General features: G+C 38.1%; 1 protein-coding gene across 5 annotated transcripts in view; it reads left to right on the forward strand.

The window, feature by feature from the left end:
* Window positions 1-17,196, forward strand: part of tbc1d1 (TBC1 (tre-2/USP6, BUB2, cdc16) domain family, member 1) — a 67,378-nt gene that overhangs the window by 4,560 nt on the left and 45,622 nt on the right. Inside the window, exon 1 of one of the 5 annotated variants that reach the window (XM_084402253.1) lies at window positions 7,041-7,229. The exons of 3 other annotated variants lie outside the window; for them this stretch is intronic. In XM_084402253.1, coding sequence (XP_084258379.1) covers window positions 7,155-7,229 — 75 coding nt within the window. In that variant the 5' untranslated portion in view covers window positions 7,041-7,154. Of the gene's footprint in view, window positions 1-7,040; window positions 7,230-11,598; window positions 11,811-17,196 lie in introns of those variants that run through there. One more of the 5 variants, XM_084402254.1, reaches the window with a different exon arrangement.

Below are 17,196 nucleotides of genomic sequence, written 5' to 3' on the forward strand. Positions count from 1 at the left end.
GATTGAACATCCTTTTAAGTCTTAATGGCTCATATCTTCTCAACTGGATCAGTCTCCAAAGTTTAAAACTTTTAAACTGAGGTTTAACATTAACTTAAAGTATGAGCAATAATAATTGTGATTCTTGCCTTAACAAGCAACCTTAATCATAAAGGTAAATGAAAAGGTACACATTTCACGAAGTTATAAGGAAATGGAAGACAGAGAAAGTACTGTATTCTTCACATAAAGTTTAGCACATGTGGCTAGCCACTGACATAAAAGGTTATAAAAAGCGCTTTATGTGCTTGTATGTGCGTTTACGAGACAGATTGTGATTTGGGATCTTTTACTTTCTTCTTTTGACATCACACCGATGGCAGATTCACACAACTTGTTCTAAATGTGTTAGTTATCATTGGGTAACATGATGGCCAGTAGCACAGATTCATTCAGCTGTCTGTAATAAAGTTAAAACCCAGTACAAATCGAAACAGGTTTGTGAAGAGTAGCATATAAGGTGTCTTTATTGTAGTGATAAACAATGGTGGTTTATTACAATGGACTGATTGTTTTTGAATATTGACTCGTAATGATGGATTGTCTGAGATATAGATTGTGAAGCTTCCTTCATAAACCTGCGTTTAAGCAGGATGTAGATCGAAGTTGTCATAGTAACCATTTCCTGTGTCAGTGAGCCAACCGCAATGTGGCTACGGACTCCTGTGACTGTCTATTATTGACTTGATAAACAAGACAGTGAGATAGAAAGAGAGATAGACAGGTGTTCATGTCACTGTATTCTGACCACCTGTCACTCATGGGCTTCCACTCCTCAAAATATGTGTGTGAGTGCATGTCTGAATGACTGAGATTCAGATCATAGTGATGTTCCCTCAACTTCACATGCTCCATGTTCTTTTTTTAAACTGAAAAACAACAACTAAATGACCTCTTCAACCATAACTTATTAAGACATGTTTTCTATCAGCTTTCATGTCACCAGACAATTTAAGATAACTTAATTCCATTTACTCTGTCTTTCATGTGAGACCCTACAGCTGTGCTTAAGCTCAACAGCTTAGCATATAGCAAATACCTTTGTATTGTTTCTTGTTGTTCGTTATGTCTTTGTAATGTGGTGACAGCTGTGAAAAGTCACATTTAAGCTGTGAAAGTTTGTGAAAGTCACATTGTAGTTATGGGTAACTCAAAGTCACGATGAAACAGAAGAAGCGACAGATAAATTTTTCTGTGTTGTGATGTACATCCGAGTGTAATGGATTACAGGGTGGGGACTTGGTTCTATCCATCCGCAGTGGATTGGATTTTGATGTGGGTGTTGCGTTAAAGGGGCATTCCACCCATTTGAACATTGTTTTTTATTTAAAGTGGGTCATATATGTAGTCGAAATGTAAAATTAATTTTTAATTTGGTGCCTTTGTGACCGAGGAAAGACAAAAAATAACTTCAGGACGCATTTGTATGAAAGACAACAACTCCCACAATGCACCACATTGCACAGCTCCGCAAGCCACTCCCACTAATCCAGAAAGCGCATATCTGCCTATAAGAGAAATCACTCTTCCGTCTACAAGGATAGCTACCACCAGAGCTTGAAATTCATTTCACACAAAATGTCTAGTTAGTTGGCGAACTCATTAGTGCATTACTCCTCGTTTGTATTTCTTTCGAAAAGGTGAATTATTGCATGGTACCTGGATGTTCAGTCAGAACATATGCGGTGCGAAACTAGGATAGTTCTCAACACAAACGTCCGTGTCCTCGTCTGATTCAGAGATTTCGTCCAGGAGAAATTGCCATCGTTGAAATTCTTTGCCGCAGACGGACTCTATCTCTGTGTTCGTAGCGGTTCGTAGTTGCATAGTGAGATCACGGGCGCCACCAGTCCGCCCTAACTCAAGCCAGTCCGGGCTCCTCGTCCGCGGCAGGCAGGTCTTCTGCCTCGGCTGCTCTTCGCTATAATGCGGCTTGTAAAGGTAGCCACATACACCTGATTCAAGCATCAGACTTCCGAAATCATCTTCTTCTATATCATATTGAGCACTCTCCTCCGCTATTGTCATAACTTTACATCTGTCTCCACAGCGCCTGTTAGCTTAGCTTCAAACAAGATGGAGGATATTGCTTTCAGTTTCAGAGAGTAAAGTCCCACCCACTGATCTGTAATAGGTCTGTAGCGTGAGCGGGTCCCGCCCCCTGGGAAAGATGAGGAACTAGTGCTTGTAGTCTCAACAGAAATGCCCCCCTCTTACACTTCCTCCTACAATGACGCAAAATGACGATTTTTGCGTCATTGTAGGAGGAAGTGTAAGAGGTAAATAACGGATTTCTCCCGTCTCAGGGGAAAATGAGAGAGTGTTGCACGACCATTCAATAGTATGACTGGGTTTCTAACAATGCAAAGCTTAATGCAAATGGGTGGAGTGTCCCTTTAAAAATAAGAATGCTAGCTTGCCAACACAATCGCAGGCAATTTGTTATTATTTTACATTTTGGCCAGTTGGTGGCTAATGGTACACGACAACGTGTACTAAATGTACTAAATGTACTAAAAATGTAAACGTTTTTCCTTTGTGTTTTTTTGCGTACAGACGACAAAATGTTCCCTGCTCACACGGATCCACGAAAATGACTAAAAACGTTGTATTACTCATGCCTGGCCAGTAGTTGGTGATATCACTTTGTAAAGAAACACCACGCACCTATAGACTGAACACATAATACGTGCGTGTACGATGTCACCGTTTTCACTAATTTGCGTTATTGTTGTTTACACAGAGACCGTAACGGTATCGTTTTCAAAAACTTGCACTTTGAATCCCTTTTTGAAAAGTTTGCATTTTCAGGCCCCCAAACCACAGTTGTCATGTAAATGAACGGCCAAAACGCATAAAACGTTTTTAGTTGAAAACGGTGTAGTTTAAACGGCCCCTAATTCGTATGAGTTCGTCTGATCTCACTGGTACGTTTTCATATGATCTGTTTGCGCCACAGTCACGGTAGGTTTTAGGGGTGGGGTTAGGGAAGGACATATCCGTATGATTCACACTGTACCAATTTATGCGTATACTTAAAAAGCATCCTTTTTTCACCTCAGAAATATAGCGCCCTATGCTAAATTTCTCTATAGCTGAAAAGCTGATAAACTCATTTGTTGTCTCGCGGAGAGATTACTGTAATGCCCTTTAGCCAGAGTTTCTAAATCCACACTTAATAAGCTCCAATATGTACAAAACTCTGCCGCCAGAGTCCCGACGGGGACCAGGACATGCATGCAATTATATTACTCCTGTTTTGGAGTCCTTGCACTGGCTGCCGGTCGGGTTCGGTGTCGATTTTAAAATTATGATGCTGAGCTGACATTCAAAGCATTACATGGCTTGGCTCCTCATTATTTGCATTGTAAATCCCTTACACCCCAAATCGCAGACTGCGCTCCTCAGTCTAATTTGTTGACTGTTTCACAAACCCGCTTAAGATCTATGGGTGACAGGGCTTTTTCTGTCTATGCTCCTACCCTTCCTCTTGAACTCCGAAAGCTCAGACCTAGACATCTTTAAAGCTCAACTCAAGACATATTTGCTTGTCGATGTTTATTTTTATTTATTTATTTTTTTTGTGCTATGTACTGCTTATTTTGTGCACAGCGATTTGAAGCTTATTTTAAAGGCTCTCTATGAAATAAAATGTATTATTATTAGTAGTAGTAATTGCCACCTTGATAAAAATGTATGTTTGTCCATGAGATTGGGTTGGAGCTTGCAGTTGATTGTGGAGGGTTTGAGCAGATTAAATGATTGGAGAATACATCACCAGAGAGAAGTCTGTAGTTTTACCCGAAAATCGGGTCATAACATTTTGATTAAAAATGAATCCGATTAAAAAGAGGTTTTTAAAAATAGAATCATACTCATGGATGAATTGCCAATTGTCAATTTTCACTTCATATAAACTTTTACTATAGGAAATCTTTTTGATATACAAAACCAAAAATAAAGTTAGTTATGCGCTTACATTTGAGAAATGTTGTAGCACATATCGTCTCCATTATTTGAGCTATAAAGTTGTCTTAATCATTCTGGGTTATAATTAGAAAATTGGATGTAACTTTATACAAAAAAAGTTCGTTAGTGATTTTGTCAAACTAGTTGCATGCCAACATGTATAATGTTTAAGTCTTGTGGCTATACTTTCAAAACTGTATTTTAACATTTCATTATTTAACATGATTCCAGATAATACTAACTATTTTGAGCAGCCTATATGGCTCATGTATCATATTTATAATACTTTAAGTATAAATAATGAGGGAGATGTTTTTGCTGTTTCTTGTAATGGAAAAATATTAGATGGATATCCGTTACAGTGTCAAGGGGTAGGACAGAGGTGTGTGTGTGTGGGTGTGTGGAACAGAATGTTGAATAAAATGTGCTACAAAACAATTTTATCAGATTTAGATTAAACAAAAAGACATACTAATGACGTACAGTTGTAAAAAAAAAAAAAATCAAAATTTTATATTGAATGTTATAAAAAAAAGTCCCTTCATTTGTTTAACTTGTGGGGTCCAAAAGCCTGATCCTTGCCTGAAACTTTTTATTTATTTATTTTTTTTCATTTTATTTTATTTTATTTAAACCTGTAAATAATTTCATTTAAACCAAATTTATGATGTAAAATGAAGAAATATTTAGAATGGGTCACTATTTCTTGGTAACTAAGCAAAAAATAAGCTTGCAAAACCCTTTAAGTCTAAAGTACAGTGAGGAAAATAAGTATTTGAACACACTGCTATTTTGCAGGTTCTCCCACTTAGAAATCATGGAGAGGTCTGAAATTGTCATCGTAGGTGCATGTCCACTGTGAGAGACATAATCTAAAAAAAAAAAAATCCAGAAATCACAATGTATGATTTTTTTAAACTATTTATTTGTATGATTTAGCTGCAAATAAGTATTTGAACACCTGAGAAAATCAATGTTAATATTTGGTACAGTAGCCTTTGTTTGCAATTACAGAGGTCAAACGTTTCCTGTAGTTTTTCACCAGGTTTGCACACACTGCAGGAGGGATTTTGGCCCACTCCTCCACACAGATCTTCTCTAGATCAGTCAGGTTTCTGGGCTGTCGCTTAGAAACACAGAGTTTGAGCTCCCTCCAAAGATTCTCTATTGGGTTTAGGTCTGGAGACTGGCTAGGCCACGCCAGAACCTTGATATGCTTCTTACAGAGCCACTCCTTGGTTATCCTGGCTGTGTGCTTCAGGTCATTGTCATGTTGGAAGACCCAGTCTCGACCCATCTTCAATGCTCTAACTGAGGGAAGGAGGTTGTTCCCCAAAATCTCGCAATACATGGCCCCGGTCATCCTCTCCTTAATACAGTGCAGTCGCCCTGTCCCATGTGTAGAAAAACACCCCCAAAGCATGATGCTACCACCCCCATGCTTCACAGTAGGGATGGTGTTCTTGAGATGGTACTCATCATTCTTCATCCTCCAAACACGTTTAGTGGAATTATGACCAAAAAGTTCTATTTTGGTCTCATCTGACCACATGACTTTCTCCCATGACTCCTCTGGATCATCCAAATGGTCATGGGCAAGCTTAAGACGGGCCTTGACATGTGCTGATTTAAGCAGGGGAACCTTCCGTGCCATGCATGATTTCAAACCATGACGTCTTAGTGTATTACCAACAGTAACCTTGGAAACGGTGGTCCCAGCTCTTTTCAGGTCATTGACCAGCTCCTCCCGTGTAGTTCTGGGCTGATTTCTCACCTTTCTTAGGATCATTGAGACGCCACGAGGTGAGATCTTGCATGGAGCCCCAGTCCGAGGGAGATTGACAGTCATGTTTAGCTTCTTCCATTTTCTAATGATTGCTCCAACAGTGGACCTTTTTTCACCAAGCTGCTTGGCAATTTTCCCCGTAGCCCTTTCCAGCCTTGTGGAGGTGTACAATTTTGTCTCTAGTGTCTTTGGACAGCTCTTTGGTCTTGGCCATGTTAGTAGTTGGATTCTTACTGATTGTATGGGGTGGACAGGTGTCTTTATGCAGCTAACGACCTCAAACAGGTGCATCTAATTTAGGATAATAAATGGAGTGGAGGTGGACATTTTAAAGGCAGACTAACAGGTCTTTGAGGGTCAGAATTCTAGCTGATAGACAGGTGTTCAAATACTTATTTGCAGCTGTATCATACAAATAAATAGTTAAAAAATCATATATTGTGATTTCTGGATTTTTTTTTTTTAGATTATGTCTCTCACAGTGGACATGCACCTACGATGACAATTTCAGACCCCTCCATGATTTCCAAGTGGGAGAACTTGCAAAATAGCAGGGTGTTCAAATACTTATTTTCCTCACTGTTTTTTTTATTTTTTTTATTTAAGCACAAGATGCTCTTTGAACCATTCTTCAATTATGCTGGATAACATGATTGTTAGCTTCTGTCATTAAAGCAAATTATATGTTAAATTCTAAAATATTCTAAAAATTTATATTTAATATTCAATTAAACTTTTCACTTAAATTATTAAGCTTATAATATAATAGCTATGTGATAAAATATTTTACTAAATAGGAGAAAAATGCTATATGTTTCTACAGTTTGTCAGATTATATGGTGTTATAATTTGTGATAATGTATTTTATTTTACTAGGCTATTTAGAGCTATTTCTGTCAGTGTATGTTGTGACTGTAAAATCCTATCTGCCACCAGGTGGTGGTCAAATCCTGAACGTGGGAAATATATATGGAGAGTAAATTATTATTTCTGTCAACACCTTTTACTATTTACTATTTATAAATAATCTTAAACCCAGTCTAAACTAAACTAAATTGTGTTTTATTTATATTGCAACTAGTAATGTCATCTCCCTTCCCATATAGGATCTAAACGGAATTTTTTTTTCAAGCTTACAAATTAACATTTACCACTAAACACAAGATACTGTCTACTGACAAGCCGTTTGTATTCCCAATCCCATTGATGTGATATGATCTGCTAACGTTACCTCTGTTTAGTTTTCTCTCAACATCATGTGAATGTTACCGTCACATCCCACTGAGCGCCGCTCAAACGGTCACACTCACTCACACACACTACTAACTCCCACTAGTTTCACTTTCTCCATGAGATCTGGATGGCCGAAGCGATGAAAGCGCGCTTTCACATCTTTCATTTACTGCGGAGGGATGTGAAAAGCGAGCAGGAGACAGTGAGTTACCTTTATAAAGTTTCTTTGGAATTTGTTTAGTTGGAAAGTGTATGTGTGTTAGCATACTTAGCTAGTCGGTTAGCCACTAATGAGAGATTTTAGTGAACGTTAGCCCATTGCAGCATAATTTATTCCCTTTTTATTAAATTAAATTATATAGTTTTCTCTCTCGTGAAAAGACAACGAGTTGTTTATGTAAAGCATTAAAGTACATCTAGATAATTAACTTTTTCTTTGTAAAGTTGTCTTAATGGCTGTGTTTCAAAACCTACCGAGCTGCCTATCAAGACAGCATTTTTGGGCATTGATTCAAATGTTCATGAAGATAGTGATGCCCACAATGCTGTCAAGGTAGCCCACAATGCGGCCAGTTTGTAAATAAAATACTATTCAAATATTAGGCTGTATTCAAAAAGTTTATTTGTACGATTAAATGGTCTAAATGGGCTACTGGTCTAAATCTAGGTAAACATAGACCGTAGATGGCGGTTATTTGATAGGTCAACTGTAACAGTAACGTTAGCTGTATATCATTTATCTCTTTGTAGAAATGGATTTGCTGAGATTGTTTAAAGTAGTTTTGCAATGTACTAAATTCAACATTGTATCAAACATGCTGAAAAATGACTCAAACTGAGATAGTTACTGTTGCGAATAAAAGGGTGGTGCAGTTTGTTCAGTTCAGTAAGTGTTCCTATAGACTAATGACACTCAAGGCATTGTGGAGTAAGATTGATGGTGTGTCAGAACTCAGAAGAAACATCAAGAACAAAATGGTGAAGTGTGCATGAGAAATGTCAATCATTTACGTAGACTTTAAAGCTGTTTTTGTTCATGAATGATAGAGGGCAATGAATATAATTTTCATTTAATCCCAGCCTGCCATAATGTATTCACTTTTGTAGAGTTCATTTGATTGTCCAGCTCTTTTAACTTTTTAGATGTGTGTTGCTCAGTGTAGTTTCTTTAGGTTTTCCTTTGTGTTTTTGTGCTGCCAATAATTCTTCAGTAGTAGCCTAAATGGAACCACCTCATTTTTAGGTGTGTGTCACAGTCACATGTCCCGCACTCGGTTCCACCTCATGTGACCGGTGCTCCTTCCTTCTTTCAAAGAATTACTTTACCTATGTGTCTGTGTATGCATACTTTTTGAGCTTTTAATTTTTAACACTGAACTTGAAACCCTATAGTGTTGTGCATGTGTGTTGTTCTTGCTGTGGAGAAGGGCTGGGTGATATACAGGACAGTAGCAACAAATATAATTTTCAGCTTTGTGACAATAGATATAGCTACATTTCAAAATGTGAGCAAATACAGTCATTGTTGCAATTTTTTTTTTTGTCATTTTCATTTAAATGCAGCAATATAAGAAAGCAGTAATATTAAAGGGATAGTTCACTTTGAAATTAATTTTTGATATGTTTTAGCTTACCTCAAGGGCATCCAAGATGTAGGTGTCTTTGTTTCCGCAGTAGTTTCAATTTTGATATTTTTAGGTCAAACCGTTCTTGTCTGTCAGTCATATAATGCAGGTCTGTGGTCACTGTCTCAAAACACAAGCACAGAGTCCAAATTAAAACAATTCCCCATCGTCCAAATGAAACAATTCCCCATCATAAGTACACATTGATGGCCTAAGACACGAAACGAGCGGTTTGTGTGAGAAAACGAACAGTATTTATATAGTTTTTAGCTCTTGAAAACAGCACACGTCCAAATGGTCCGACGGCGCGGGCGAGTATAGATGTATACATAGATGTCGCCTTGGCTACGGTTTCGTTCCAATGAACTGCAGTAGCGAAGGCGACATCTCTGTGTATACATCTATACCCGCATAGGTATATACACTAGATGTCGCTTTGCTACGGTTTCGTTCCAATGAACTGCAGTAGCCAAGGCGACATCTATGTATACATCTATACTCGCCCGCGCCATCAGAACATTTGGACGTGTGCTGTTTTCAAGAGCTAAAAACTATATAAATACTGTTCGTTTTCTCACACAAACCGCTCGTTTCGTGTCTTAGGCCATCAATGTGTACTTATGATGGGGAATTGTTTCATTTGGACGATGGGGAATTGTTTTAATTTGGACTCTGTGCTTGTGTTTTGAGACAGTGACCACAGACCTGCATTATATGACTGACAGACAAGAACGGTTTGACCTAAAAATATCAAAATTGAAACTACTGCGGAAACAAAGACACCTACATCTTGGATGCCCTTGAGGTAAGCTAAAACATATCAAAAATTAATTTCAAAGTGAACTATCCCTTTAATGGTTGAATCGGAATCATGAATCAATTCATAAATGAATCACTAGTCTAGTCCAGGTTTTACATTTACATTTATGCATTTGGCAGACGCTTTTATCCAAAGCGACTTATGTTGCATTTCCAAGGTACACATTTACATTCTTATCAATTCTTGCTTTCCCTGGGAATCAAACCCATGACATTGGTGTTGCAAGCACCAACGCTCTACTGTTTGAGCTACAGGAACATTTTATACTCTCTAGGGTTGTTGGTTTTAACTTTTAATGGAACTATTCTAATGGTTTTAATTAGTTTTTCTTTTTATTCAATTATTCACATAAGAATCAAACTTTTGCACTAACTTTTAGTAGCCTATAGTTTTAATGTTAATGACACTATTCAAATGATTTAATTTTATTCTAACATTTTATTAGGCTAAATTATTCACATAAAATAATCAAACCTTTGAACTTTTAAACTATTAAAACTATTACTCTGTCATTATTTTATTTAAGTTGTTTATTATTTTGATAGCCTAAATGTTATTATTGACTTTTAAACAAAAAAAACTATTTGTAGGTCATAAAAATGCACGTATACTAGTAATTATACAGTAATGATGTTTAAAACCTTTCTATAAATAAATACAGCATTTAGCACAAATATCCGGACATCTCATTATCATATGACTAATTGTGCTGTTTTAGTTGAGTGGCGGTTGTGGCGATTGGATTACATCATCGTCTAGTATTTCCGTTCTTTTCCTGTGACTTGACCTCAAAAACCTGAACTTTGAGATTGTGGTCTTGTGAGTGGGTGTGCTTGGGAGGAATGGGCAATGGGAGGAGGAATGGGCAATGTATGCTGAAAATCCTTTTGTGTTCGCACACAGTTGTTTTAAAAGTCTGTATTGTAACAAAGTAAATATGACAGATACATTCATTTAAATATTTGTAAAATGTCACAGATTTAAAGAATGTTGAAGTAAATTATCTTTGACATTTGTTTGTCCCTCTTTTCCCAAAGTTTTCCACCATTGTGTGTGTATAGGTGTGTGTGTGTGTGTGTGTCTGGACAAAGTCAAAGCTGTTTTTTCCTCCGGGTTGGAGCTGTGTGGCATTTCCCAGACTCCCTTGTGTTCTGTCTATCTCTCTCCCCCTCACTTGTTTAGATGTTAATGGGTTTGGCGTGTCATCAAAGTCTTCAGACAAGCTATGTTTTTTTAAATGATCATGCCAACAGTAAAGACGTTTAAGCTGTTTGTAACAGAGTTTTTCATCAACGTGACTGTATATTTAGTTAAAAAGGTTGACTGTTAGTTGACTGGTTTAAGTTGTTGTATGAGTCCAGATCTCTGTGCTGATAATGACCTGAGCTTCACCAAAGCTGCTCGCCACTTTCACTCTTCCATCGCGGGACAGGAGCTGTTTGTTAGGGTGTTTTTTGCTCTTCGGTGTTCATGCCAAGCTGAAAGGGTACTGACTTCTCTTTATTTTTGGATTACTCACTGTTCCAGCCCTCCTGACTTCCTCTATGTGAGTGAGTGTGTGTGTGTGTGTATGTTACTAAGTAAGAACAGACCATGTGTTTGTCTGTCTTAAGTGTTCTTGGGCACAGAAAACCATGGCTGGTTGTTCACGACAGAGAGGGACACATAGCACAAGTCCATCCAGATGCATGCATTACAGTAATGAGAATTTTGAGGGAAAATGTGCTTAACTGCCTTGAAAATATCTTAGTATAATGTCACAATGCAAAAACCAATCCTAATTGTCATTTTTTTTTATTTAAAAAATTTTTTTCCCCATTTTTGGTTTATATGACCTAGACATGTTTTCGTGAGATTCACCCATTAGACACATGCCAGTATTTCCAGTCTTTGGCAGGCTTGTATCTTTAAGCTGTAAGCAAACCTCCACACAATCCAACACTGTTACCCGAGATAAAGCCATCCCAGAGAGAGAAGAGAAGGGAGGAGGAGGGTATGAGAGATTGTTACTTCGCTGTGTTTCTGAAGGTGATATTCCTAGAAAGATGTCATGGTGCGGCGCTTTGACTGAACCACATTGTTCTGAATCAGCATGGGAGGCGGAGCCAGAGTCAGCTCTAGGTCCCAGAACAGAAGAGCAGTAAGAGAGGGAGTAACAGAAGAGAACAGAGAAAGCTTTGAGGGACTTACGCTTAGCATTTGAAGGTACAGAAAAGTGAAGGTGAGGACGCAGGAAAGTGAAGAAAAGAGATATAGCTGAGATTGAGGGATGAGGGAGAACACAGGAAGGTGACGATCAGGCTTGGACATGCCTTCTCTGCGAAGATGGCTGAGTCAGGCGAGTTATATGAGTGTGATTGTGAGTGTGTCAAGGTCATTTTGTCCATTGTTGTCATTTATGATCACAACATTTCCAATGTAAAGTAATATCCGTATCATTTGATTTGTTATTAAGAGTCTTTAAAGCTTTGCTGTTTGCTGGTCATATGCTTGACAGCATGGTTCCTACTGGTGTCGTCTTCAACGATTAGGCTGAGAGCAAAACTTTGACCCTTGAAGCATCTGAAGTTCTGAACTGTGTTGTGTGGTTAGTTAGATGTTTATTTTTGCCTTTTGAACAGACATTATAGTCTGCTTATGCATAGTTTTAGCTAGCAGCCAATTTCTTTCTGATATTCCTGTTTGCAACAGGCTGTTATGCAAGACAAGTCTTGTTGATACTTGAATATAGGCCTACAGGTTCATCATCTTTGGCACAAACGCTTGCAACCTTTTTTTTTTTAATGAGATTATTAACAAAAAGAAGTGTCTTGTTTGAAGCGGATTGAAAGTCTAGCCTTTTTCAGGTCCAGTAAATATCATTAGACCATTAATGATCTTCTGCTTTTTCCATTGCAGAACATCATTATCTAGAGTTCTGTCATTTTCACCGTTAATCCAGCATTGCAGCCAGACTGATCTGTGAGAATTAAGTTGTTGGTCACATTTATTCCCTTTCATTTGTTTTCTTCTTGTCATCCTCTTCTCATAAAAGATGGCCAATGAAATTACTCTCACACTGTGGTAGCCAATCAAATTATAACGCTGCACTAAATGGATTAAACCAATTTTTGGGTGAACTAACCCTTTAAGCAAGGTAAAAGCAGACCGTAAAATTAGATGAGGCATTACTACTGTAGCTTTATGAAATGCAATTATACAGATAAAGTAGGGCTAAAAAAATATCGATTTCTCGATTTTAATTGATTCTCATTTTTATATATATTTTTTATATCTCATTTGATATCGATAGAGCTGACTCATTTAAATCCCAAGAATCGATTAGTCATCCTGTTTTCAGTTGATGAATGAATGTATAGCGCGCTTCCCATCCAATAAATCACAATAATCTTTGTGCTTTGTTACTATTGATATGAAACAAAGTGTCAGATTTCAAATGACGTCCATTTTCTTACGAAATTCAAAAACATAAATACCGTTTTGACGCTGTCGCGTGAGATCGCTCTGGCGCAGCTCAGCTCAAGAGAAGCAGCAGCGCGGAGCGCACATGATCTTCTCTTCCGCCTTAATAATAAGTTACCGCACAAAATAAACATGAACGAGCATCTGAAAGTATGTTAAAAGGTAGAGTACAACTTATCGAAATCCGTATCATGTGACATGGAATCGCTCAATCAGTGTTTCAACCGTGGAAAGACGTCAGTAAATTTACATTTACCTCAGAAAAACCATATCCAGTGTTAGGGTTGGGCGGTATTACGGTAATATCGGATACCGCGGGATCTTAAAATAGCACCGGTATCAGTTTCAGTACCGTCATTACCGGCACTTATATAGCCTATAATATATATAATTTATTTATTGCCTAAAAATGCTTATGTGTGGTTGCAGTTTGGAAATATTTCTGGTTCCAACCGAATGAGAAGGGAGAGGCGGTAAATACTGACGAGGCAATTTGTAAATTGTGCAATAAAAAGGTGACCGCGAGAGATGGAAACACCTCTAACCTAATGTCGCATCTCCGAAACAACCGCCCACTCACTGCTGCCAGGATGCATTTTGTTCTCGAGTTCATTAAATAAGCGCATTAAGTTTCGTATTTGTTAAAATATTATAATGTTATTTTTTCCATCTTTGTTGATTATGAAAAGCGAACAGCACAAATAAGATGGGATGCATCGGGAGTCAGACGATTTGACCACTTCAATAAATTTCGTTTTGTAAAAGGCCTCTTTAAAACGAATTTCGTTTTGTATAAATAGTATCTTATTTTTTATTAATTCTTCATCAACCAATTGCCTGGATTTAATATAATCACGACATGGCGCTGGCATGCCGCGGTCACTTGCATTGAAATCTCATAAATTAACCGAAACTCAGTGTAGGCTATGCCTCACAGACATGACAAATATATATAAATAAAGCTTGAAATTTCTTTAAACGAAACAATTAAAAACGAAAGAAATAGGCTACTCACTGATTAGGCTAAGTAATCCACGATGTGCATTTCTCTCTAGGCGCGTTCATACGGAGATGCGATCATCAATTTCAGTAAACGAAACCATTCAAAACGAAAAGAAATAGACTAGCCTACTCTCTGTAATCCATGATGTGCATTTCTCTCTATCGTTGACTAGAGATGGCGATCGTCAATTTCATTAAACGAAACAATTCAAAACGAAATGAAATAGTCTGATTAATCAATGGTGTGCATTTCTTTCTATAGCGTTCACTACAGAGATGGCGATCGTCAATTTCTTTAAACGAAACAATTCAAAACGAAAAGAAAAAGGCCACTCTCTGATTGTGTAATGATGTGCATTTCTCTCTATATGCGCGTTCACTACAGAGTGACTATTATAGATCGCCATGATCGTCAACTTCCATCTTTGCAGAACATTTTTATTAATAAAAATCAATGGACACGCGTCACCGGATTACAAAGGCACTTCTTGCTTGTTGCACGCACACAGATATTATGTTGAATAATGGTGGGCTCGGGTTCATAATAACAGTTAATGCCGTCGGCCGAACTCAGACACAACGGTGGGCTTTTCTTTTTTTTTTTTCTTTTTTTTTTTGCCCGATCTGGCATTCAGTTTCTGAACGGTGTAGGCACAAGCCAAAAGTTTGGTGACGCCGTCTGAGCCCATTATGTCATAATTTTTAATTAGTCACGGTAATACCGTATACCGTAAAATAGGGAGGAGGTTTGACGGTATAAAAATTTGAATACCGCCCAAGCCTATCCAGTGACCATAAACTCGTTAGTCAGCTAGAAAAATTAACTCTGGAGAGGAGCATTTTGTCAAATATATGCACCATATTCATTATAATTTTTAATGTTCTTCAATTTTTAATGCATGTTTGAATAAATCTGGCAGGTTTTTATGACAGCCACCATTTAAATGTTTATATTTCATAAAAATAAATAAAACTGTAATTTAAGTGTTTGAATACAAATCAGTTCATTTTTACCTTCAATAGGCTAATGAAGCCTAGTAGGCTACAACTGACTCCCATAGTTTACAGCATTAGTTAAGAGATTTGTTTTCCTTGAGAAAATTTGCCATGTATTGTACCTGATATCCAAAAATAATCAATATTGAATCGAATCAAATCAAAATCGAATTGAATTGCAAGCTTGTGAATTGAAATCGAATTGAATTGTGAAATGTGTGTCAATACCCAGGCCTAAGATAAAGGCTATTCGGGTTATTTTGACTGGTTACAATTGGTAAAAGCTTACGAATCCAAGTTCCGATTTACTCAATGGGCAATGACAGATATAAGTGTTAAACTGTAGGCCTGCTCTGGTTTCAGACTGGATCTGGATGGCGTTTGAAGTCAACATGAAGTAAAACGTGGTAATTTTTTACCTACTTATAGTTCACCCAAAAATTCTTTCATCAACGACTTGAGGGTCCCCCCCAAGAAAAAAGAAATGAAACGCCCACTTATTATCTAATTATTATCATGAATTGATGGATAAAATCATGATTTTATCTTACATTGAATGTTTTATTTCAATATGAAATTTGTGAAAGTTAAATTGGTAATAAGATATTATATTTTGGATCTGAAAGCATTAGACAATGGTTGATTGTACTTTTGGATTCACAGTAAGACTTGAAATGTGTTGATCATGATGAGTCAGTATTCATCACAGTATCCTGTTCTCGTATCCTGAAATTCTGATGATCAGGCCTAACCGTCTTTACATAAACATGCACACACTTTGACTCACACATTAGAATCAGACCCAGGCACATACAAAAAGAAAATGCTTTGATATCTATCTTAAGGTACCATGTGCACTGGATTGGTTTCTGACCAGTGCTCTAATGAAAAGCACTCATTTAGAAACATTCAGCTGTGCGATTTGCTTTGATTACCTAAAGGGTTTGTACTGGACTGCCCACATAGAGGCCTTTTGAAGAGTTCTTTAGCTGATCGCATGACTGGGCAACATCTCCACATCTACATCAGATAGCTGACCAACTTCTGTTCAAACCAGCACTTTCTTTTCTAATTGACTAGTCACCCTCTCTCCCTGTGTATATATAATATATAATAAACAGTGGGGAAAACAAGTATTTGATACACTGCCGATTTTGCAGGTTTTCCCACTTACAAAGCATGTAGAGGTCTGTAATTTTTATCATAGGTACACTTGGTACAACTGTGAGTGACGGAATCTAAAACAAAAATCCAGAAAATCACAATGTATGAGTTTTAAATAATTAATTTGCATTTTATTGCATGACATAAGTATTTGATCACCAGTAAGAATTCTGGCTCTCACAGACCTGTTAGTTTTTCTTTAAGAAGCCCTCCTGTTCTCCACTCATTACCTGTATTAACTGCACCTGTTTGAACTTATTACCTGTATAAAAGACACCTGTCCACACACTCAATCAAACAGACTCCAACCTCTCCACACTGGCCAAGACCAGAGAGCTGTGTAAGGACATCAGGGATACAATTGTAGACCTGCACAAGGCTGGGATGGGCTACAGGACAATAGACAAGCAGTTTGGTGAGAAGGCAACAACTGTTGGCGCAATTATTATAAAATGGAAGAAGTTCAAGATGACGGTCAATCTCCCTCGGTCTGGGGCACCATGCAAGATCTCACCTTGTGGGGCATCAGTGATCATGAGGAAGGTGAGGGATCAGCCCAGAACTACACGGCAGGACCTGGTCAATGACCTGAAGAGAGCTGGGACCACAGTCTCAAAGAAAACCATTAGTAACACACTACGCCATCATGGATTAAAATCCTGTAGCGTACGCAAGGTCCCCCTGCTCAAGCCAGCGCATGTCCAGGCCCGTCTGAAGTTTGCCAATGACCATCTGGATGATCCAGAGGAGGAATGGGAGAAGGTCATGTGGTCTGATGAGACAAAAATAGAGCTTTTTGGTCTAAACTCCACTCACCGTGTTTGGAGGAAGAAGGATGAGTACAACCCCAAGAATACCATCCCAACCGTGAAGCATGGAGGTGGAAACATCATTCTTTGGGGATGCTTTTCTGCAAAGGGGACAGGACAACTGCACCGTATTGAGGGGAGGATGGATGGGGCCATGTATTGCGAGATCTTGGCCAACAACCTCCTTCCCTCAGTCAGAGCATTGAAGATGGGTCGTGGCTGGGTCTTCTAGCATGACAACGACCCGAAACACACAGCCAGGGCAACTAAGGAGTGGCTCCGTAAGAAGCA

This window comes from Rutilus rutilus (assembly GCF_951802725.1).
Source record: "Rutilus rutilus genome assembly, chromosome: 2".
Classification (NCBI taxonomy): domain Eukaryota; kingdom Metazoa; phylum Chordata; class Actinopteri; order Cypriniformes; family Leuciscidae; genus Rutilus; species Rutilus rutilus.